The sequence below is a fragment of the Coregonus lavaretus genome (assembly GCF_964263955.1).
Source record: "Coregonus lavaretus genome assembly, chromosome: 14".
In the NCBI taxonomy this organism is placed as follows: Eukaryota; Metazoa; Chordata; class Actinopteri; order Salmoniformes; family Salmonidae; genus Coregonus; species Coregonus lavaretus.
Window position 1 is genome coordinate 31,562,732 of NC_140001.1, and position 23,050 is coordinate 31,585,781.

At 45.8% G+C, this 23,050-nt stretch overlaps 1 protein-coding gene across 1 annotated transcript in view; it reads left to right on the plus strand.

The window, feature by feature from the left end:
- Nucleotides 1-4,674: 4,674 nt before the first annotated feature.
- Nucleotides 4,675-23,050, plus strand: part of LOC311141071 (clathrin heavy chain 1-like) — a gene marked incomplete at both ends in the record, with an annotated part of 29,639 nt that continues 11,263 nt past the window's right edge. Inside the window, 7 exons of the mRNA XM_084176348.1 lie at nucleotides 4,675-4,716; nucleotides 17,851-18,058; nucleotides 20,882-21,150; nucleotides 21,328-21,489; nucleotides 21,736-21,849; nucleotides 22,399-22,572; nucleotides 22,825-23,022. Coding sequence (XP_084032474.1) covers nucleotides 4,675-4,716; nucleotides 17,851-18,058; nucleotides 20,882-21,150; nucleotides 21,328-21,489; nucleotides 21,736-21,849; nucleotides 22,399-22,572; nucleotides 22,825-23,022 — 1,167 coding nt within the window. The remainder of the gene's footprint in view (nucleotides 4,717-17,850; nucleotides 18,059-20,881; nucleotides 21,151-21,327; nucleotides 21,490-21,735; nucleotides 21,850-22,398; nucleotides 22,573-22,824; nucleotides 23,023-23,050) is intronic.

The window sequence follows — 23,050 nt, forward strand, 5'->3', positions numbered from 1 at the left end:
ATTTAGCCCAGAGTCCTTTGGTGACTGGTGATAGAGGGGCTACTTCCCCCCATGGCGGTCGTCTTCTCTCTTCCACCCACCCCAGCACAGGACGCAGCTCTGCGTCCTCCTCCTGGCGACGCCTCCACTCCCCGACGTCCACAGCCTCAAGCTCCCGGCACTCTGTCACCCTCAGCTGACTCACCGTGGCGGTGACTCCCTCCTCCATGCACAGTTCCCTCTCTCGCTCCACCCGTTTGGCGCAGTACCCACAGCCGTCCTCAGCACACGGGCGGCGGGACAAGGCGTCTGCATTGCTGTGTCGAAGGCCGGCCCTGTGCTCCACCTGGAAGTCGTAGGGTTGCAGCTCCTCCAACCAGCGGGCGATCTGACCCTCTGGCTCCTTGAAGGAGAGAAGCCACTGCAGGGCGGAGTGATCCGTCCACACCACAAACGGCAGGCCCCCCAGGTAGTACTTGAAATGGCGTACTGCTGCCACGACAGCCAAAAGCTCCCTCCTTGTCACGCAGTAGCGTTTTTCAGCCTTATCAAAAGTTCTGCTGTAATAAGCTACTACGTGCTCCCCGTCAGAACCACGCTGAGCCAGCACGGCCCCCAAGCCCTCATTGCTTGCGTCTGTGTCCAGGATAAACGGACGGTTCGGGTCTGGTGAGGACAGGACAGGGGCCTCCACCAGGGCACGTTTGAGGGCCTCAAACGCCCGCTGGTGCTCTTCGGTCCACTGAAAAACAGTGTCCTTCTTGAGAAGGTGGTTCAAAGGAGCTGCTATCCCCGCAAACCCTTTCACAAACCTACGATAGTAGGATGCCAGACTCAGGAAGCTCTTAACCTCTTTTTTTCCCCTTGGAATTGGCCACCCCCTCACAGCCTCCACTTTGTCTGGCATCGTGCTGATACCCTCACCACCCAGCTGATGACCCAGGAACGCCAACTCCCTTTGCATGAAATGGCACTTTTCCGGGTGTAATTTTAGCCCCGCCCCCGAGATCCTCTCCAGCACTCGCCTAAGTGCCCCCAGTGCCCCCTCAAACGACGTGCCGTGTACCAATATGTCGTCTAGGTACACGACACACTCGTCTCTCGGAACCCCCGCCAGCACTCTGTCCATGAGCCTCTCAAAGGTGGCAGGAGCATTACAAAGCCCGAAGCACAGCACCTTGAACTGCCAATGGCCCCTATCCGTGGAGAAGGCCGTTTTTTCACGTGCCCCAGGCGAGAGGGGCACCTGCCAGTAGCCACTGCGCAGATCAAGGGAAGAGAACCACGAGGACCCTCTGACGTGGTCTAGCGACTCATCGATCCTCGGTATGGGGTAAGAGTCTTTAGTGGTGACAGAATTTAGGCCCCTGTAGTCCGCACAAAACCTAAGTTTACCCCCTTTCTTAGGCACCATGACGACCGGCGCGGACCATGGGCTATCTGATGGCTCAATGAAATCAGCCCGCAACATGTCAGCAATAGCTGTGGCTGCTGCTTCCCTCTTGGCAAGGGGAATGCGACGGGGCCGAATTTTAATGGGTTGGTTGTCCCCAGTGTCGATGTCGTGCTGAACCAGGTGCGTTTGCCCTACCTCATCTTCCCCCCAAGCGAAGCTATCTTTAAAGTCAAACAGCAGCTGCTTTAACTGTCTCTGTTGTCTCTCGTCCAGACCTTGACAGTTTTTCAGCCACACAGCCTCAACGGCGTCGATAACTTCCTCCTTCCCCCCGTCGGGCTGATGGGGTGAAGGAGCCAGGTTGTTCTGGACTACTGGGATGCCTGTGCTTGCACCATTATGGGGAGTGAAGGTCGTTGCCGCCGGAGACAGCTGCTGGGATGGCACAACGACAAAGGGAGCAGCCGGGACGACCAGTGGAGTTTCGGCAAGCTTGGAGGAAGACGGAGGGACAGCCCTGCCCCCTGCTGGCCCTCCCGAAGGCGACATTCCCACTGTGGGCCCCCCCGACAGCCTCAAAGTGCCCGAAGCTAAGTCCAACTGAGCCCCACAGTTTTTCAAAAAGTCCATTCCCAGTATACAGGGGTCCTGTACCACTGCTACCCACACCGGACACCCCACAGTTCTCCCCCCCACAGTCACAGACAACCGACACTTCCCTAACATGGGGGCTAGCTCCCCCGTGACAGTCCGTAGCTGGACAAGGGTCGGCTCCACCCGCACCCCAACAGGTAGTATGTCTGGTCTCACCAGGGTTACTGTAGAGCCCGTGTCGACCAGGGCCAAACATTCCACCCCCTCTACCTTGACGATGACATTGCAGAAGTCCCCAATGGTGGTACGTCCCACCACAACTACCGGACTAGGAAACACGGTGGCAGCTACACCCTGGGGAAGCAGGTCCCCACCCTCTTGCCTGCGCTGCTGGGTACCTCTTCTGCTTACTGTGGGTTCGGGGGCGGAGGGGTGGGCCCGCGCTGCCCCCTGCGCGAGAACCCGCTGTCGTTTCCCTGTTGACTGGAGAATCTGCCACACTCCCGCTGAATGTGGCCAGGCTGGCCACAACCCCAGCAGACAATGGAAGTTGAGCTGACACTGCGATGTTGTCTGGAGCCCCTCTCAATGACAAGCGAAGCGGTCTTGACTAACCCGTCCAACTCGTCGACCCACTCTGGTTTGGTGACCCCCGGCACCCCGGCCGCCGCTGCTCTCACCTCTGGTTGACTGGCAACCTCCACTCTCACTCCCTCACCCCAGATCAGCTCCCTCTTCCTGGCTATCTCCACTGCAGCCCGCAGAGATGCTGGGTCCGACATCTGAACATGCTTACCCAGTTCGGTGGGGGAGAGCGCTCTAATAAAACTGTCCCGTGCCAGCTCGTCTTGCACCCCAATCGGCATGGTTGCATAAGCCCGCCTGGTCAGGCTCAGAATATCACTTGCCAACGCCTTTAATGATTCCCCCTGAAGTCTCTTTTTGTTATTCAGTTCAATCCGCAGCATGTTGGGCTGTGCATCGCTGCCGAAACGGCCCCCCAATGCCTCCACTAGCGCACCGTAGTCGCCCCTCTCGTCCGGGGCTAGCGTTAGCAGGCATTCTGACGCCTCCTCTGCCAGGCTCAGGGCAAGCTGTAACCCTTTCGTCTCGTCAGACCACCTCCCGGCTCTAGCCAACAACTCGAATTGAGTGAAAAAAACTTCCCATTTACCTTGTCCATTGAACTTTGGAAGTTTAGCCGCTACCGTGGCTAATGGCAATAGGGCGCTGCCATCTCTGTTTACATAAGGAGGCCCAGCCATTTCCGCACGCGGTGACGTCGATATCTCCGTCGCCGTGACGTCTGTTCTGGTCGAGCGGTTTGAAGGAAAACCCGCCCGTTCTGCCATCTTGCTGACTGACAATTTAACTTCCGCCATGTGGCTCTCCAGCTCTTCTACAGCCGTCATCGCCTGACCCTCCCGACCGGGTACACCCGAGCCCACAACGGACACTTTGTCCGACTCTTCCTTAACTTTCCGCCTCGCCCCAATCATCATGACCGTAGATGCGAGTCACGCTAAAGCTAACCACGGCCTATACTGAAACAGCTAACTCGCCTAATCTCGATCTATCCCGTCGTTCGAAAGCACTTCTGACACCAATGTAATGACCCAGCTGGGTCATAAAGTAAAAGAGAGACGGGCACCAGGTGTACAGGCAGAACACAGGTTTATTCCTGAATGGGCTATTGTTCAGGCCACAGCCCACGCCGCTAAACCTCGAACATACACAAATATAACATGTCAAATCAAGGGTCCCGAACAGAAGAGAGAGAGATGAGACCGTAACCCCTATTTAAGCATTCCAAAACTCCGCGGGATTACCCATCATACCCCCCCAACCTTTCCATCTGTCCTGGCATATTTAACCCCTGCTAGCACCCATGAGAACGATAACACACCCATGAACACAGAACACAATACAGGGTCGTTACAATACTTTGTATACCTCATTTACTCAAGTGTTTCCGTTATTTTGGAAGTTACCTGTATGTGCACATACATAGCATAAATCAAATTGTATTGGTCGCATACACATATTTGCAGATGTTATCGCAGGTGCAGCGAATTGCCTACTCCTACCTTGACTAATACACCATTTCAGTTCCTCTTTTACAATCCCAACATATTATCTCACTACTAGCCACTTTTCAAAGGATGGGGTAAAGGCATATTCCCAACGTCTCAGCACTTGAGCTTGCAGAAATTGGAAGGGGAGTGGGCGCCTGTCACGTGCCTTTATTTCACTTAAGGAAAATGAAGGGGTAGGGGCAGCGGAGGGGTACATTGAGGACATCCGATTTTTTGTCTGCATTGGTAGGCTATTTGTGGGGAGATCCTATTGGTCAGCTGTAGGGCTTATAAGTAGCAAATGTATTATTTTGTAGAATACCGTAAGCAACATTAGAGCTTCATAAAAATAGTATTCTCACAGAGCTAGACTAATTATGTTTTGGACTATTTTACTTAGCGGAAGCGTAGCGTTTTGGTTCAGTAGTGTTGTTTGGGTGCTATTGAACGAGAGCAGCCAGTGAATTCAGGGGATATCAACGCAAGCCGGCGAGACCCCTATCATTGCACATCATATTTTACTTTTGGGGGCGATTTGGGGACTTGTAATACAATACAACAGTCATTCCTCCTCGTGTCCCCTTCCCCTTTCCTTTTCTCCGGACATTTGAAACATAGAAAGCCTCAAGAATGGCTCAGATACTGCCGATACGATTTCAGGAACATCTGCAGGTAAGAAGACGCTAACAGCCGGGAAAAAAAACATTACAAAGATGCATTTTCGCGCAGTTCTTCAGCTTTCCAGGCCCGCACATAGAAACACAACTACGCATTTAAATGGAATCTTACATGGGGCTGTAGCCTGCAGGGAGAATGCTCAATATAGCCACAGGCCTAGCTAGCTAGCTTGTGCAGGGCAGATGATGACTTGTAAAAATTGAACAGTCAGATCGTACTGGGAGGCTATAGTCTGCTTATTGCAGAGCCGAAAACACAGCCAGTGATTTACGCCGCAGTCTGTTCAAGTGGAAAAACGTCGCTGTCACAACTCAGAGCCTACCGGTTAAAGCCCGAAACCGCAGTGTTTTGACACTTTGATGCAGTGATCTTGGCACTGAAGTGGCAACATTATTACTGAACCCTACATGACACATCAGATGTAACGAATGCGTGTAAAATGTATACAATGTTACTTCATAGAATGAGTTAGAGGAAAGTTAATCGGATCGTAAATCATAGCGCTGTCCACTCAACTAGAATCAAGATCTCGTGATAACGGTTTTGGTCATTGTTCTGAATCTGAATCGATTGGTTATTTAGGCTATGTTGCATGTGTTTAGTATGTGGCTAGATTATATGGTTATATATTTTTGTTGGAGAACCCCCTCATCTACTAACCCGACCGGTAAACCTCTCCATATGCGTAATGGATCACCTCAATGCGGTAATGTCAATTTTGGTTAAGGTTCCGATCTTGCCTTCGGTTTAATCATTCCCCCCTAGCTGCCCCGGCCAGGTTTCTTGGGACCAAAGTGCAAGTTTCTTGTGATGAGCTGGTTCGAGCCCTACTCTGGTCGTTCCCCCCTCATTCATACAAATGCATCAATTGAAAGGCAACACACCATTATTTTAGGTATTTAATTCAGATTTGATCAGCCATATCTATTAATTGATAGTGTATCCATTTAATCCTATCCCATGTATGCTGTGCTTGGTAGGCCTCTGTGATTCTAGGTAGCTCCAGCCGAGAGAAAAATGGCCAGAATAAACGGAGGACTTTGGGCCTCAAGTTGCTTAGCTTTTTTCGCCTGTCTTGGTATTTATGGCCTCTGCGCATTAAACAGTATAGTCTGGGTGGGTTTAGGTCTGAGTTTACATACACTGCCCTGTAGACACAGATGAGACTGGCTTTGTTGTTTTAACTCTATGTAGAACTACTACTATAATACACTATATATGCAAAAGTATGTGGAGACCCCTTCAAATTAGTGGATTCGGTTATTTCTGCCACACCCATTGCTGACAGGTGTATAAAATCGAGCACACAGCCATGCAATCTCCATAGACAAACATTGGCAGTAGAATGGCCTTACTGAAGAGCTCAGTGACTTTCAACGTGGCACTGTCACAAGATGGCACCGTTCCAACAAGTCAGTTCGTAAAATTTCTGCCCTGCTAGAGCTGCCCCGGTCAACTGTAAGTGCTGTTAGAACCGTCGGGAGCTTCATGAAAATAGGTTTCGATGGCCGAGCAGCCGCACACAAGCCTAAGATCACCATGCGCAATACCAAGCGTCGGTAGGAGTGGTGTAAAGCTCACCGCCATTAGACTCTGGAGTAGTAGAAACGCGTTCTCTGGAGTGATGAATCACGCTTCACCATCTGGCAGTCCGACGGACAAATCTGGGTTTGGTGGATTCCAGGAGAATGCTACCTACCCGAATTCGTAGTGCCAACTGTGAAGTTTGGTGGAGGAGGAATAATGGTCTGGGGCTGTTTTTCATGGTTCGGGCTAGGTCCCTTAGTTCCAGTGAAGGGAAATCTTAATGCTACAGCATAAAATGGCATTCTAGACGACTTTGTGGCAACAGTTTGGGGAAGGCCCTTTCCTGTTTCAGCATGACAATGCCCCCGTGCACGAAGCGAGGTCCATACAGAAATGGTTTGTCGAGATAGGTGTGGAAGAACTTGACTGGCCTGCACAGAGCCCTGACCTCAACCCCATCGAACACCTTTGGGATGAATTGGAACGCTGACTGCGAGCCAGGCCTAATCGCCCAACATCAGTGTCCGACCTCACTAATGCTCTTGTGGTTTAATGGATGCAAGTCCCCGCAGCAATGTTCCAACATCTAGTGGAAAGCCTTCCCAGAAGAGTGGAGGCTGTTATAGTAGCAAAGGGGGAACCAACTCCATATTAATGCTCATGATTTTGGAATGAGACGTTCGACAAGCAGGTGTCCACATACTTTTGGTCATGTAGTGTGTATGCCAATTTAGCAGACGCTTTTATCCAAAATGACTTAGTCATGCGTTCATACATTTTACGTATGGGTGGTTCTGGGAATCGAACCCACTACCCTGGCGTTACAAGCGCCATGCTCTACCAACTGAGCTACAAAGGACTGTGTAGAACTATTACGCTGCTGGACTTTTCACAATTGTATAAGGCTAGCCATAAACAGAGCACCCTCAATAAACATTGGCCTATACATACACACACACACACACACACACACACACACACACACACACTGTTAATTAAGCATTGCCAGTGTCGCATTGTGTGGGCTTGTAATTAACACAAAGCTGTGTTTGGCGTAATTCTCCTTTTTCCCAGGCTTGACTGACTGACCCTAATCTAGGCCGTGTGTGTGAGGTAGAGGTCTTCTCGGGTCCAAAAAGTTGGACCCGAGGACAATCAGACCTGGATGGACCCGAGGACAATCTGATCCGGACCAGATCACTTAAAAGGGGGACTCGTACCCGAACAGACCCGAGAAACATCAGACCCGAACCCAAATGGACCCGACAACAATCAGACCTAGACCCGACCCGTACCCTAACTGGTCCAGATTTAGATCGGACCCAATTGGACCCAAGTGACAAAAAATTTGTTTATCAGCCAAGTTGCTCTTCAGGAAGTATTCACACCCCTTGACTTTTTCCACATTTTGCTGTGTTACAGACGGAATTTTTTATTGATAACATTTTGATTTTGTGCCACTGATCTATACACAATACCCCACAATGTCAAAGTGGAATTTTGTTTTTAGAAATGTTTACAAAAAAATTAATACATTCTAAGCTGAAATGTCTTGAGTCAAGTATTCAACCCCTTTCTTATGGCAAGCCTAAATACGTTCAGGAGTAAAAATGTGCATAACAAGTCACATAATACGTTGCATGAACTCACTCTGTGTGCAATAATAGGGGTTAACATGATTTTTGAATGATTACCCCATCTCTGTACCCCACACATACAATTATCTGTAAGGTCCTTCAGTCAAGTAGTGGATTTCAAGCACAGATTCAAGCACAAAGACCAGGGAGATTTTCCAATGCCTGGCAAAGAAGGGCATCTATTGGTAGATGGGTTAAAAAAAAGCAGCCACTGAATATTCCTTTGAGCATGGTGAACTTATTAATTTAGCTTTGGGTGGTGTATCAATACACCCAGTCACTACAAAGATACAGGCGTCCTTCCTAACTCGGTTGCCGGAGAGGAAGGAAACCGCTCAGGGATTTCATCATGAGGCCAATGGTGACCTTAAAACAGTTACAGAGTTTAATGGCTGTGATAGGAGAAAACTGAGGAGGATCAACATTGTAGTGTATATGCGAGATATGGGGGATTGGAAGTGATGCAGACAATTACATTGATGGAAGTTACAATCTACCTGCAATATTAAAGCTGATCTACCCCCAGAAAAAGAAAAATAATAATACATTGTAGTTACTTCACAATAATAACTTAAATGACAGAGTGAAAATAAGGAAGTCTAGGGGAGGGAATGGCCGGCAGGGATGTAGCTCAGTTGGTAGAGTATGGCGTTTGCAACGCCAGGGTTGTGGGTTCGATTCCCTCGGGGGGCCAGTATGAAAAAATTAAAATAATGTATGCACTCACTAACTGTAAGTCGCTCTGGATAAGAGTGTCTGCTAAATGACTGAAATGTAAATGTACAGAATGAAAATATTCCAAAACATGCATCCTGTTTGGAATAAGGCACTAAAGTAATACTGCAAAAAATGTGGCAAAGAAATTAACTTTTTGTCCTGAATTCAAAGTGTTATGTTTGGGGCAAATTCAACACAACACATCACTGAGTACCACTCTTCATATTTTCAAGCATGGTGGTGGCTGCATCATGTTATGGATATGCTCGTCATCGGCAAGGACTAGGTAGTTTTTGTAGGATAAAAATTAACTGAATAGAGCTAAGCACAGTCAAAATCCTAGAGGAAAACCTGGTTGTCTGCTTTCCAACAGACACTGGGAGACAAATTCACCTTTCAGCAAGACAATAACCTAAAACTCAAGGCCAAATATACACGAGTTGCTTACAAAGACGACATTGAATGTTCCTGAGTGGCCTAGTTAGTTTTGACGTAAATATATTTGAACATCTATGGCAAGACTTGAAAATGGCTGTCTAGCAATGATCAACAACCAACTCCACAGAGCTTGAAGAGTTTAAAAAAGAATGGGCAAATATTGTACAATCCAGGTGTGCAAAGCTCTTAGACTTACCCAAGAAGACTCACAGCTGTAATCGCTGCCAAAGGTTATTCTAATATTTTAAAAATATATATAATTTTTCTTCCACTTTGACATTACAGAGTATTTTGTGTAGATCGTAAAAAAAGAAGACAAATCCATTTTAATCCCAATTTGTAACACAGCAAAATGTGGAAAAAGTCAAGGGGTGTGAATACTTCCTGAAGGCACTGTAGGTCTTTATATGTTGGCTCGGCCTTCTATAAGTCAATACATTTGCCTTGTTAGCGTAAAATAAATATGCTATAGGCTAGGCAGAGCTGTGGTCGGATCCATTCGGGTTCATCAGCTGTAGTTACATAGACCCGAGACCCGATGACAATCAAACAGGACCCGACCTGGACCGAGGGAAAAGTTTGCATTTTGGACACGGACCCTCTCGGGTGTTTTGGTGGACCCGTGAATACCTCTAGTGTGAGGGAGAAAGAGTGTGTGTCTAAGTAAATTGATTATTGACCTATGCCCTTTGGTAGTTAGTTTACAGTGCAGTACAGTGTGTGCATTAGTCTATTAGCAGATTCATGATTATTCTGGGGCTCTGTCTGGGACAAATTATGTTCTGCATTATGTAGGGCGGGCATTGCTCAAAGCACCCACTCTCTGCTTTAGCTCAGTGGGCTAATGCAGTCATAAGTCTCACAGAAGACCCAAGTTTAATACCCTGTGATTTAGCCGCAGCCTGCTCTAGTAAGACGGAGATACAAGGGGTTTAGCCAATTATAAAAGGATTGGATATAGGGCACTTCGAGCAAATGCCAGATGGGCTGGTCCATCTTTATCCCAGTGTGCTTGTTTAATTATTTTAAAAATTCTGCAGAAATATTGATCATTATTTGGCTAATAATGGGGGCCTTGAGAAAAAATTGTCTGGTGTGTTAGAAATGCCTGGGCCGATTTCTGGTCCCAGTCCGTCCATGTTGCCTGTCCACCCTGCTTTGTGATATTACTCTACACAGAGGCTGGTACGGATAGCCCAGCATATCACTGGGGGCGAGGTCCCAGCCATTCAGTATATACAAACCAAGCGGTGTCTGTGGAAGGCCCGAAAAATAGCCAAAGACTCCAGCCACCCCTGCCATAGATTGTTCTCTCTGCTTCCGTCCGGCAGGCGGTACCAGAGTAACAGGTCTTGGACCAACAGGCTCTGAGACAGCTTCTACCCCAAGCAATGACACTTTTTAAACAGATAGACAATAGCTGCCCACCCCCACCAAAGACTATATGCACTGACTATGCACGCTTACTGGTCTCTACCCACACACTCACACACATAAACTCACATATACACACACACACTCACTACCACGCAGACACCCACCTACCACTTATGCTGCTGCTATATTGTTTATTATTATAATGATTATTAATCCTGATACCAGTCACTTTCTCCTAATCTCTGCCTAGATATGTACATACAGAGTGGGAAATTAACTTTTTGGTGCAGTGGAGTGGCTGGTAAAATTTGGCCATCCACCAGCCACTCCATTTCTTACCAGCCAACACTACACCCCACACTTTCACCACTGTAGCGTTGAGATTCTCTGTTCCAGACTGCCACACACACACATTTGTTATTTTACATGTGGGCTCTGGATTGGAGACAAATAATGCTCCCAAATGCTCTATGACCACCCGCTAATGTGGCTATTTTGTGTGTTTTTTTTGTTTGTTATACTATATTGAATACTGCATTGTTGGGAAGGGCTTGCAAGTTAAACATTTCACTGTACTTGTGCATGTGACAAATAAAACTTGAAACTACTAACAGATGAGCAGCTTCCTGCTCTTGGCGGTTGCTGTTCTCTAATAGACAGATGCGGTAAGCAGGCCCATTTAACCCAGCAAACCACATTAGGGCAGGAAGGGGAGGTGAGATGATCATGGTCATCAGGCCCAGCAGAGCACCTCTGGCAGCACAACTGTCGCCTGGAACTTCTCTGTCTGCACTGCGACTAATGGCTGGAGTACCATCAGTTAGTCATATTGCTGCATACTATCCCCCTGCACAACACCTTGGTAAGCCTAAGTAATGAACCTCTAAAAAGAATGCACACACCACAGTCTCTCAGCTGAAAAAATGCTCCTAACTGGAATGAGCTGTCCTAAAACTATAGTCTGTTATTGTTGGCCTATATATGACTATTATAGCAACAGTGGTGATACTGAAGATGGCTAACATGCCATTAAACTGACAGCTATAGTTTTACTGTCATACAGTAGTCAATCTTTAACTCAAGTGGTACAGCTGCTTACCATTTTACAGCAACAGGGTTGGAGTCCCTAAGGAGCTACTGGGGGGGGGTTACATAAACACAATTAAAACCAGAGGAATGCAGCAAACACCTCGTAGCTGTGTTCCTAGTTAACACAATACACACAGGACTAGAGTACATGCACATGTAGGTAGGCCTGCTGCCTCAGAGAGGATATTTTCTTTTTATCTATTTGTTAATTTTCTTTTTAACTGCATTGTTGGGAAAGGGCTCGTAAATAAGCATTTCAAGGTAACACTTGTTGTATTCGGCACGTGACAAATAAAATTAGATTTGGGCTAAACAAACACAACGATGGATTACACTCATAACCATGGTCAGCATCAAATGTGAAATTGTAACACAAATGTCAATGGAGGAGTGGTGTGTGTGAGACTGTGTGTGTTGGTTGGTTCTTCAATCCATGGAGGGACCTAAAGTCCCCACAAGGATAGTAAAACAAGGAAAATTCTGCCTATTTAGGACATTTCCCATGTCCCCATGAGGACAAAGGCTATTTTAAGCTTAGGGTTTAGGGTTACGGTTAGGGTAAGGGGTTTGGGTTACGGTTAGGGGGAAAATAGGATTTTGAATGGAAATACATTTTAGGATAGAAGAACAAAACGTGTGCAGGTGCAGGTGCAGGTGCAGGTGCAGGCACTGGGGCTGTGGAAACTGCGTGTGTCAATATGTGCACCACACACAGACTGGGTTCTGACGACACCGGGGGTGTTTCTCAATATGAATACTACCGTGCTCCGAGCACGCAAATTGGAGCATACAATGGTTGGAGTATGAGTCCAAATCAAAGTATGCGAAACGGAGCAGGGAGGGCACTTATTGGGCGCGTACTTCATTTTTGTACACCTTTTGAAGCATGCATCGATGCAAGCTTCAACTGAAAATAGTTACTGGATTGTTGACGTAATGTGACGCCTAGACGTAACCACGTAAAAACGATGGAAAATGTTATTGAAATCAATGGTGGCTGTTTTGCAGCTGAAGCGAGAGAAAATAAACTCAGATTTCCGAATAAAATGTTGCCCATTCACATCTCATATGTTGCCTGACTACAATAATGTAATCAATTCATAAATACAGACTGCGCTAATTTTGGCATTTTTACCTGCCTACAATACCCACTGTAGTGTGCGTAGATCGCATGACCATAGTAAGTCAATAGGGCTAACTGGCTATCTAGCTACCCATGAAGAATTGACAGCTTGTCATCTACCTTGCATAACATTAGTTTTAGGTCGTTTTTGCCCTTTAAACTAGCTGGCTAGCTAGATGATTACTATTCACATATAGCTAGCTGATAATTATTAAGTAAAACGTTTGCTTTGTGTATGTCTTGTTTAGTCTCTATTGCCATTATCCTGGCTGGAAGAAGGTTCAGTGAATGGGAGGTGCAGCGTGAGGTAACACAGTAGCGGGAGTGTGAGTGCTTCTCAAATGTAATGTTTTATGCGTTCTCCACACTCTCGTCCTCACAAGAAGGTACTAATGAGAACGCCCTCGGAGAATGCACTCTGAGCATAAGAGTGTGGAGCACGGTAGTACGCATATTGAGAAACACCCTGGGTTGTGGTTGCGAGTGATTTAGTCTGGAATGTTCTATAAAGGAGGAGGGGGGTGCTTCCGGTGACTCAGCCACCCCACCCTAACCCTTAAACAAGCACTGTATTCCAGGAATTCTCTCTCCAGACATGGTATGCACCCCCCCCCCCCCCCCCCCCCCCCCCCCCCCCCCCCTCCCCAATTCCCCTAGCTTACTCACCTTCGCTCCCATCTTACTCAATTTTATCCCTCTTCCTCATTCTGGGGTGTGTCCCAAATGGCACCCTATTCCCTCTAGTGTACTAGGGTTCCATTTGGAACGTTGCCCTACTCTCACTCCCATCCTGCACCTTTACTGCCTCCCCTCCTCAGCCCAGCTGGCAGCTACTCCCCTGGTCCCTCTTCCCTGTATCATTACCTCTTCCTTTACATCTCTACCCCCCCTCCTCCTGAGAGATCTGGCAGCCAGTGGAGATATCTCCTCTTTTGGTCTCTCCTCTCTGATGTTATCGTCTGATTTGGTGCTCCATCCTAACCCCTGACCCCCTCACAGAGCTAGCTGAGGCCCAGTGGAGACCTAGAGACACGAGTCAGTTTAGTGTTTTTCCCCCATCATGGTTAATGTTAGGATATGGGGAGGGCAAGGTGATCCTAGATCTGTGCCTAAGGTCAAGAACAACTTCTACCTGGAATTTAGCCAGTATCAGTGAATGCTAGTACTGAAAATGGATGAAAACCTTCAGGTGGTATGTTGTGGTTGTAACCAACCATGTTCAGTATTCACTGATATTGGCTATATCTTCAGATCAAGAGGCTTCTTCTCATTAGGACAATGATATGCTAAATGATGGAGCTAATTTACTACAGAGAATCAGGGTTTCCTATCTGGAGAACTGTCTCTCTACAAATTATGACCTGCTGGGAAAGGAGATCACATCTCACTCTAGATCAGATCTGTGTCCCAATTGGCAGCCTATTCCCTATATAGTGCACTACTTTTGAGCAGGGCCCTTGGGGCCTTAACACACTAATGAATAGGGTGCCATTTGGGAGGCACCCTAGAGATCAGGGCACATTCTCAGCCTACTCCGGGATGCCCCCTGTGAACCCACTAGCAGAGGTCTGTGCTGAATCAGTCAGTGCTTATGGTTAAACTGTACATGTATTTTACAGGCTGTTCTTTACATGGTTTTACTTAGAAATAACATAACATGGTAATTACATAATTACATAGTTATTACTGTTCCGCGTCTGAGATTCTCTAAAACAAGCACCACTATGTACAGTGTTGTATTTCGTAGTGTTGGGTTATTTGAATTAAATAAGCAGCAGAAACTACTGCTGCATGTTATGGTATAATGCCTCAGTAAAAGCTAAACGAATAGCAGCTGTCATTGCAAATAAAGCTTTCCAGAGTCAGCCTAATATCCTGTTGTTGTCTATGTCTGCCTGCCGTATGCTATGCCCACACTGTTTCCATGGCCTGACTGTGCTGAATGCCACCACCACCTAACCTTCTTGGAAACAACATTTAAGAAGAAAATTGGACCAGAAGGGAGTTATTTTAATAGAGGTAGCAATTTTGGTACTAACTGTTTTCCCCACCTTAAAGCAAATGTCAGCAACTGGTGCCTTTGTTTTTTCCTATCCTTTTTTCATGGAGGTACGAATCTCACTGTTTTCACAAGCACATGGAGTAGCCAGCCAAATAGAAAAGTAGCCAGGCAGGCTCCCCCGGGTTGGGGGGGTGTTAAGAATTTCTGTTTGCCTAAAAAGCTCTACTTTGGTGGCCTCTGGTACATTCTAATGCTAGATTGTATTTTCATCCAGCAACTATCAGGAAATAACACTGATCAAATGTTCACACTTTTCATCAGCTATTGTACAAAAGTTAATTTTGACTGCACTGGGCCTTTAAAGAATCCTGTAAGTCTGATGGCTTCCACAGGCTTCAAGCTTCCTTCTCAGCTATCCACAATACAGGTATGATTGAAGAACGAAGCAGGTGTTAAACATGGGCTTTGCTACACAGAAGGCAGCAGTCGACTACTTAATTGTCAACACTTTGATTAAATCAGTAGACCTATATCAATATCTTTGAAAATACCATAAACTGTAAGTATCATTAGCTTTTAAAACAAATCTGTTTTCTTTTATCATATTTTGTACCAGAGTGAGGCTATCTCTCCACTAGCCTACCTGTTGTTCCTGCAGGGAAGAGGGTTCACCATCTTTCATCGAATGTTTTCATAATTGATCTGCAGATAGGCTAATCGCCAAAAAGCCTACCAGTATGAAAATGAGGTGGCCAAATGAACAGCTCTCTTTCTGATGGAATTTGGTAGGCTACTGACTAGTCACTCACTTTAACGCCACTGTCTGGCAAGTCCTGGTGGACTTCATAAGAAAAATACAAATGACATATTTAGTGTACTTGTCCGGATCGATGCCATCAAATCAAAAATTTTCAAATCAAATCAAAATTGATATATAACTACGTTGTATGATTTATGAATGGCAAGGATATATGAGATCGACTTTATTCAGTCAGTTCGACACTTTTTATAAACTAGTCAAGCTTGCTGTTCGTCAATCACGGCACAGTAAATAGCCTATGCAACCCCTCTGTGGCTGCATATGAAACACGCCAGGGTCCAAAGCTATTATTTTTTCCCCCCACTGGCCAGATTGGGCCAGTTGACCAAAAATCTACTGTCCTGAACAGAATTTCTACTGGCCCGGACATGGTGTAGTTCTTAAATGCATTGTGGTCATGCAGTGCCTAAAGGGTGGCATGCGTTCTCTCTATATTCAGCTATTAATATAACATATTAATAACATTTGGTTATTACATGTATTAAAAAGCTGTGCAATATAATTTAGCATTGCAAGTCATTACTCGATTCTTTAGAATTGTATTAATTGCATTCATTTTTGTTTCTAAAGTATGTCATTTTGAGATTTGAAAATAGGACGCAGCCCCTTTTTAAGACAAACGTTCCAAAAGCGGTATCGACATGGCTACAGTAGGCTAGCCAAGAGGAATGATAGGTGTCTTTTTTTGTAGCTTTCTTTTTGCAGACTATCAACAGGAGCCAGCACATTGCTAGTATGTTTACTTTTGTAAATCACTTTACCTTAAATAAATCAGCTCAGCGAGTAGATTGCTGGGCGCTTATTTTTGCTCAGGACAGCTTGCATGTGCTGTGTTAAGGCATCAACGCATGACGGCTATTGCTGGTGAAGTGATTTGCGGGGAGCTTGGTGGTGCTTGAATGAACGGCCAATCAATTGCTCAAATACAAATTACATGACATTTACGGGTGTAGTCATCAATGGTTTTCAATGGTAAACTGCGACAGGGCAGGTACATGTTGAACTGGAATGCAAAAATGCGTTGAAAAGTTACTGCCCTGACAAGATCCACTGGCCCAACACATGTTTTTACTGCGGGCCATCATTAACCTCTAAAAGTCTACAACGGATCATTTAGCTAGGCTATTTCATTTGGAATTTTAGGACCTCTTTAGGTATAAAAAATATACAAAACGTATTTGATAAATTATTGAATTTGTGCTTTACTACTATAGCCCATAGAAACGCATTTAATAACACATTCATAAATGGTAAAAAAAAGAAAGTCAGAAAATAAATCATAAGGAATAAGGTTTTGAAGTGTCTGCCCTAAATCTAGGATATATATAAGAAAGCTCAGGAAATATTTTTTGGGGACACATTTTTAACCGCTTATATTTATGTCCCGTGACTGAGAAGGCTGCCCTTTCCACATTGGGGTCATTAATTTGTAGCCCAAACTATTCGGATGCTACAGACAGAAGTTGGCAATAAAGCGTTACCGACTTCAGGCGAGTCCTGTGGGGCTTGTGGGGGTCGTAGAGCAAAACGGAGAACACCATCGTGAAGGCCAAACCATTAGGATGTTACAGACGTTTTCGTGAGAAGACCGATTTTCTGCATGTCTCATGGTCTGAGACACCGCTGTAGCTCGGCCACCTTCCACCGCAGATGCGGAAGGCCGTGAAACGGATTTTAATAGAGATGTTTGTATTATGTTACTTAGATTGATGCACGGGTGCGTCAATAGACTTAAGGATTTAATGTCGGACCCTGCACGCGAAAGAAAATAAATAAATATGCCAGAAAACAATAGGCTAAGTGGATTTCGACTCATCATTACCGCATTATATTAGGCTCTATGGGACGTGCAAATTCATGCTTTCTCCCTCGGTCTAGAAATTCGACTGCAATCACAGCGCGCACAGCACACACACCCAGGTATCCAGAGGCGGGACAGACAGCAGTCTTTCAAACCAGCAGTGTCTCCCTGTTATCACTATTTTTGTGACTGGCAGGCGCCTGTCCTATCAATAGATTACTAGAAGATGCATATCGTTCATTCTAGCGGGAGAGGGCTTTGCAGACTATTTTTCTGACTAGCGAAATGAAAAGTAGCCTAGTTAATTTAAGCTGAAAAAGCCTCGACTCTGTAATTGGCTGTGTAGCCGTCAACCGGTGCTAGTGGAAAACACTGGTGTTCTCTGCAGTTGTACCCTAATCTCTTTACATTGCGCCACTGACTGCACTCCCAATTCCAAACCAAACTCTAGTCTGTATCCCCTACCCCTAAACACTGGTGAAGCCCTAAAGGAGTGGTTAGATATGAGCAATAATGGCACACATTTCAACTATCCCAAAAGAGTTCAAATTATACCCAATCCGTTGAGACGGCTGTGTGTGTTGCGGTGTGTTTCAGCTGCAGAACCTGGGGGTGAACCTGGCTAACATTGGTTTCAGCTACCTGACCATGGAGTCTGACAAGTTCATCTGCATCCGGGAGAAGGTGGGCGAGCAGAACCAGGTGGTGATCATAGACATGGCCGACCCCAATAATCCCAGCAGACGTCCCATCTCCGCTGACAGTGCTATCATGAACCCTGCCAGCAAGGTCATCGCCCTCAAAGGTAGGCTACCACCACGACCCCACAACCTTATGGTTGCCTTCCAAATGGCACTCAATTCCCTATGTAGCACACAATTTATGACCATGGCCCATAGGGCACTATGTAGGGAATAGGGTGCCATTTGGGACTCACACTATGACCATATGACCCCGCTCCCTGACCTGGGCTCCTTATTCCACCGGTGTAATAACAACAACAAAAACGCTCTGTTACAATGCACTCACTAAGTAGTTACTTGTTAATCCAATGCGGTTACTAGAGTAATTGCAGCATTACTACAGTACACAGGTATATGAGCAGCCTATTTCATCATGTTTGTTCTGAAAAAGTTCCCTAAAAACAATAGATGTGTCTGCTTTAGCGTGCATAGTATTCACACATATTTTAACATAGTTGTCAAAAGCAGTGTTGGGTGTATCTGTGTTATAATGCACTATTCCCTCCCATGCTATAAATACCAGGAGTCAGTGCACTCAGACATATTGCCTAAATGTACTAAATTGGTCATGTAAATGGATTTTCCGCCACTGCTTCTAGCCCTTAGAGCCACAACGCAAGCGCTTTAGCCTTCATGTCTGTATCGGTTTGCCTTACTTCTGATGCTTTCTCTTCAGGCTTTGCACAACTCTCTCTACCTCTCTTCCCCCTCGTTTTTTCTTTGACTGACTCTTTGCTTTCTTCCCCTTGCTTTCTGTCATCTATCAGAGGGTGAGTCTTTCTTTCTTTCTTTCTTTCTTTCTTTCTTTCTTTCTTTCTCTCTTTCTCTCTCTCTCTCTCTCTCTCCATGAAGTCTGCCTATCTCTCCTTCTTCATCTCTCTCTTCCTCTTTTTCTCTGACTGACTCTTGGCTTTCTTTCCCTTGCATTCTGTCTTGTCACCTCTCAGACGGTGAGTTCCTGTCTGTCTGCCTGTCCGTCCGTCCGTGGTGTCTTTGGTCATCATGTCTTTCTCATAAAAGCTTCACCACCTTCTTAACCCACTGAACTCATGTATTCTGGTCACTTCTGACAAGTAACCGGATCAATGAGACTGTTTTGTGGACAGACAGAGGAGCATTCGATTCTGTACATTTGAATCCACACATTGTAACTGTCCCACATGGTAACCCCCCACACCCCCTGACTGTGACCTCTCAAGATTTAGAACTTTTCAGTTTCAGTCAGAGTTCTCCCAAAACAGCCCCCTCCCCCACACGCACACCCTCACATACTTTTATGAGAACCATACACGTGTTAGCATGACCTGTTGTATGCTGGTAGACTGTGTCTGGTATGCACCATCAGATATCATACACACTGGGAGGTGTGTGTGTGTGTGTGTGTGTATGTATGTGTGTGTGTTAGGGCTGGGCAGTAAACCATAAAATAAATGATATAAGGGCATTCATTCACGGACTGGTTTGGATTTTTACTTTACCTTCTATAACTGTATTTTAATGTTTGAATTGTTAGATTAAATAATTCAGTAATGACTCGAAAAAATTATGGCAATCATCTGTTTTTATCGCTGGTGAGAAACTGCTAACAGCTGAGAAGAGAACTGCTAGCTAACTTGCAAGCACGTCAATAACAAACGTCTGACTACCCCTAGTGGCGGAAGTAAGAACTGCAATTGAAGTCAGAGGAGAATGATTGTTCTGTCAAGGATGTTTTGTTGTTGATGGGAATAGCGGCACACTAAGACAATGGAAACGTGACACAGTGTGTAAATGATAGCAAATTAGTGCAGGAAATGAAGAAATTGATTATAATGCTGGAAGAGAATGCTGGAATTGAACAAATAACTATGCAAATGGGAACCGTGGGCCATGTACCAGAGTTAGAGGCAACAAAAGAGGTCTATGCACTACCCATAAAGCATATTTAGAACTTTCATTACTCAAAAATGAGAAAAATACGGTGATATAATATTTTGCCCATATTGCCCAGCCCTAGTGTGTGTGTAAGAGGTTTTCGTCTCCAGCCCTAGTGTGTGTGTGTAAGAGGTTTTCGTCTCCAGCCCTAGTGTGTGTGTAAGAGGTTTTCATCTCCAGCACTAGATCTCACTCTACAGTGTACCAGGTATGTCGTACCTCTTCACCTACATGTTATAGTCTCTGTGAAACCAGTTCCGTTCCTTGCTCACTGTCTAAACCTGAAACTACAGTAATAGTTTCATCTTCAAATGCTGTCCCTTAGGCTTAGTTCCATTTAAACTGGTTGTGATATGGGAGGTTAGTAAAGTATGGAGTTTGATTTCCACACTGATTCCTCTCCGCATGCCAGAGACTAGAACAGTTCAGTAGTAGGCATCAACACTGATTCTAGTAGCCTTTTCTCACTTTTTCTTCTAAATAGTCTAAATAGCTATGCCTCTGTTAAGAATACTTGGCCCTGTGTGGCAAATTTGTATGTCTTTATTTATTGATTTACCTTTTATTTCACGACCTAGGAGATTGAGAACACATTCTCTTTTAAAGCAACAACCTGGGGAAGAGTTGCAAATCGGTCATTGAGCGTGTTATCTAGCTATCTCCATCCTCTTTATCCCCACTGCCTTCACTCTCTCACTGGACAGGGAAATAGAACACTTTTGACCCATCATAGAAATCCAGTTTGGCCAGTTTGCTGTGAACTTAAAGGGATAGTTTACACAAACTACAGATTTGTGCAAAGTACAAATCTCATGAATACCTAGAAAGAAGTCCATGATCCTGGATAGGCATCTAGCAACCCAAAGATAGAGTTCACTAGCTACAGTTTAGTATTAGCTTCATTCAGGTTCAGGGCAAAACAATGTGATGTGTCTCACTGTTTCCCCCCTCTCCCCTCCCTCTGCTCTCAGCTGCTAAGTGCCTGCAGATCTTCAACATTGAGATGAAGAGTAAGATGAAGGCCCACACCATGACCGAGGAAGTCATGTTCTGGAAGTGGATCTCTGTCAACACTGTCGCCTTGGTGACTGAAGTGGCTGTCTACCATTGGAGCATGGAGGGGGACTCGCAGCCAATCAAAGTGTTTGATCGTCACGCTAGTCTGGCCGGATGCCAGATCATAAACTACAGAGCAGACGAACAGCAGAAGTGGCTCCTCCTTATAGGGATCTCAGCACAGGTACACACACACTCTCCTTATGATCAGCCTTCTATTGTCTCACATACACACCCATACTTCACAGCGTGTGCACACATCAGACATACGGTATACGTTTTGTATTCTAAAAGCATCGTACTTCGGTCCTTTTCTAGCATGTTCAGATAGTGATGACATCCCCTCTTCTCTGTCCTGCAGCAAAACCGTGTGGTGGGGGCCATGCAGCTGTACTCTGTGGACAGGAAGGTGTCCCAGCCCATCGAGGGCCACGCTGCAGCCTTCGGAGAGTTTAAGGTGGAGGGCAACACCAAAGCCTCCACTCTCTTCTGCTTCGCTGTGCGCAGCCAGGCTGGGGGCAAGGTGAGAACCGGACACTGGGGGGGGGTATACAGGCATGGTGAACATTAATTCCATAACAAACCAGGACACCCTCTGTAAGCATTGTTTGTGACTGTAGAAACTGGAGGAAGCTTGTGGTTGACTCTTCTGAAGTCGAATGATGATGATGATGATTACTATATGGTCATAATGCAAAATGCATACGGTCAGTATGTGTGATTAGTATGTGGTCACTATGCTGACATGTGTGGTCATGTTATGTTCCAGCTGCACATCATAGAGGTGGGACAGCCGGCTACAGGGAACCAGCCATTTACTAAGAAGGCGGTTGACGTGTTCTTCCCTCCTGAGGCTCAGACAGACTTCCCTGTCGCCATGCAGGTAAGGACCCCTAAAGACCCACCAGGGAAGGACCCACTCAGGGTGCTTCTCTCAATGCCTGAATGAATGAATGAGTGAATGCAGCATATCAGTAGAGCCAGACTGAATCTGCTGGGAGGTTTTCTTTATTAATATTTAACCAGTACAACTGAAGCTGTTTGTTTTCTGTTCTCTTGGCAACACTTACTTACCAGTAACCTGCACACACATCTCTATGTTCAGGATTCTTTAACTATTAATAATAATAAATAATAATATAATAATATGCCATTTAGCAGACGCTTTTATCCAAAGCGACTTACAGTCATGCGTGCATACATTTTTGGTTATGGGTGGTCCCGGGGATCGAACCCACTACCCTGGCGTTACAAGCGCCGTGCTCTACCAGCTGAGCTACAGAGGACAACAGAGGACCACTATTAAAACATTTAACTGCCATTCAATAATTTTGATAAGACATTGGTGTTGTACACTGCTATGAAAAGGCCTAGGTGTCTTTGGCCCATACAGAGGGTATAATCTCTGTATCCCCTGTTTCTCTGTCCTCAGATTGGCACCAGGCACGGTGTGATCTACTTGATCACTAAGTATGGCTACATCCACCTGTATGACCTGGAGTCAGGAGTGTGTATCTACATGAACCGCATCAGCGCAGAGACCATCTTCGTCACCGCCCCCCACGAACTCACCTCCGGCATCATCGGGGTTAACAAGAAGGGACAGGTAAGAATGTCAGACCCATTAGAATTACAATATGGATGTATACAACAGGATCTCTGGTTATTTTGTTATGGGTGGATACCAGGGAAAGCATGTACAAATATACACATTATCCAGCTAAATATTTATATTTTGTTTTGTAATGAGTTTTTGTGTCATGTTCTTTCTTACGTTTATTGAAAATCATTTAAAAAAAATTGTTATTAATCCATGATTGATTGATTTGATTCATACATTTTCTGCATCCCCCCTCAGGTGTTGTCAGTGTGTGTGGAGGAGGAGAACATAGTGAACTATGCCACCAATGTGCTACAGAACCCAGACCTGGGCCTGAGGATGGCCGTGCGTTCTAACCTGGCCGGGGCTGAGGAGCTGTTTGCCAGGAAGTTCAACACACTGTTCGCCCAGGGCTCCTACTCCGAGGCTGCCAAGGTGGCCGCATCCTCACCCAAGGTAGGTCAGACCCCAGGACTAGGGGAGA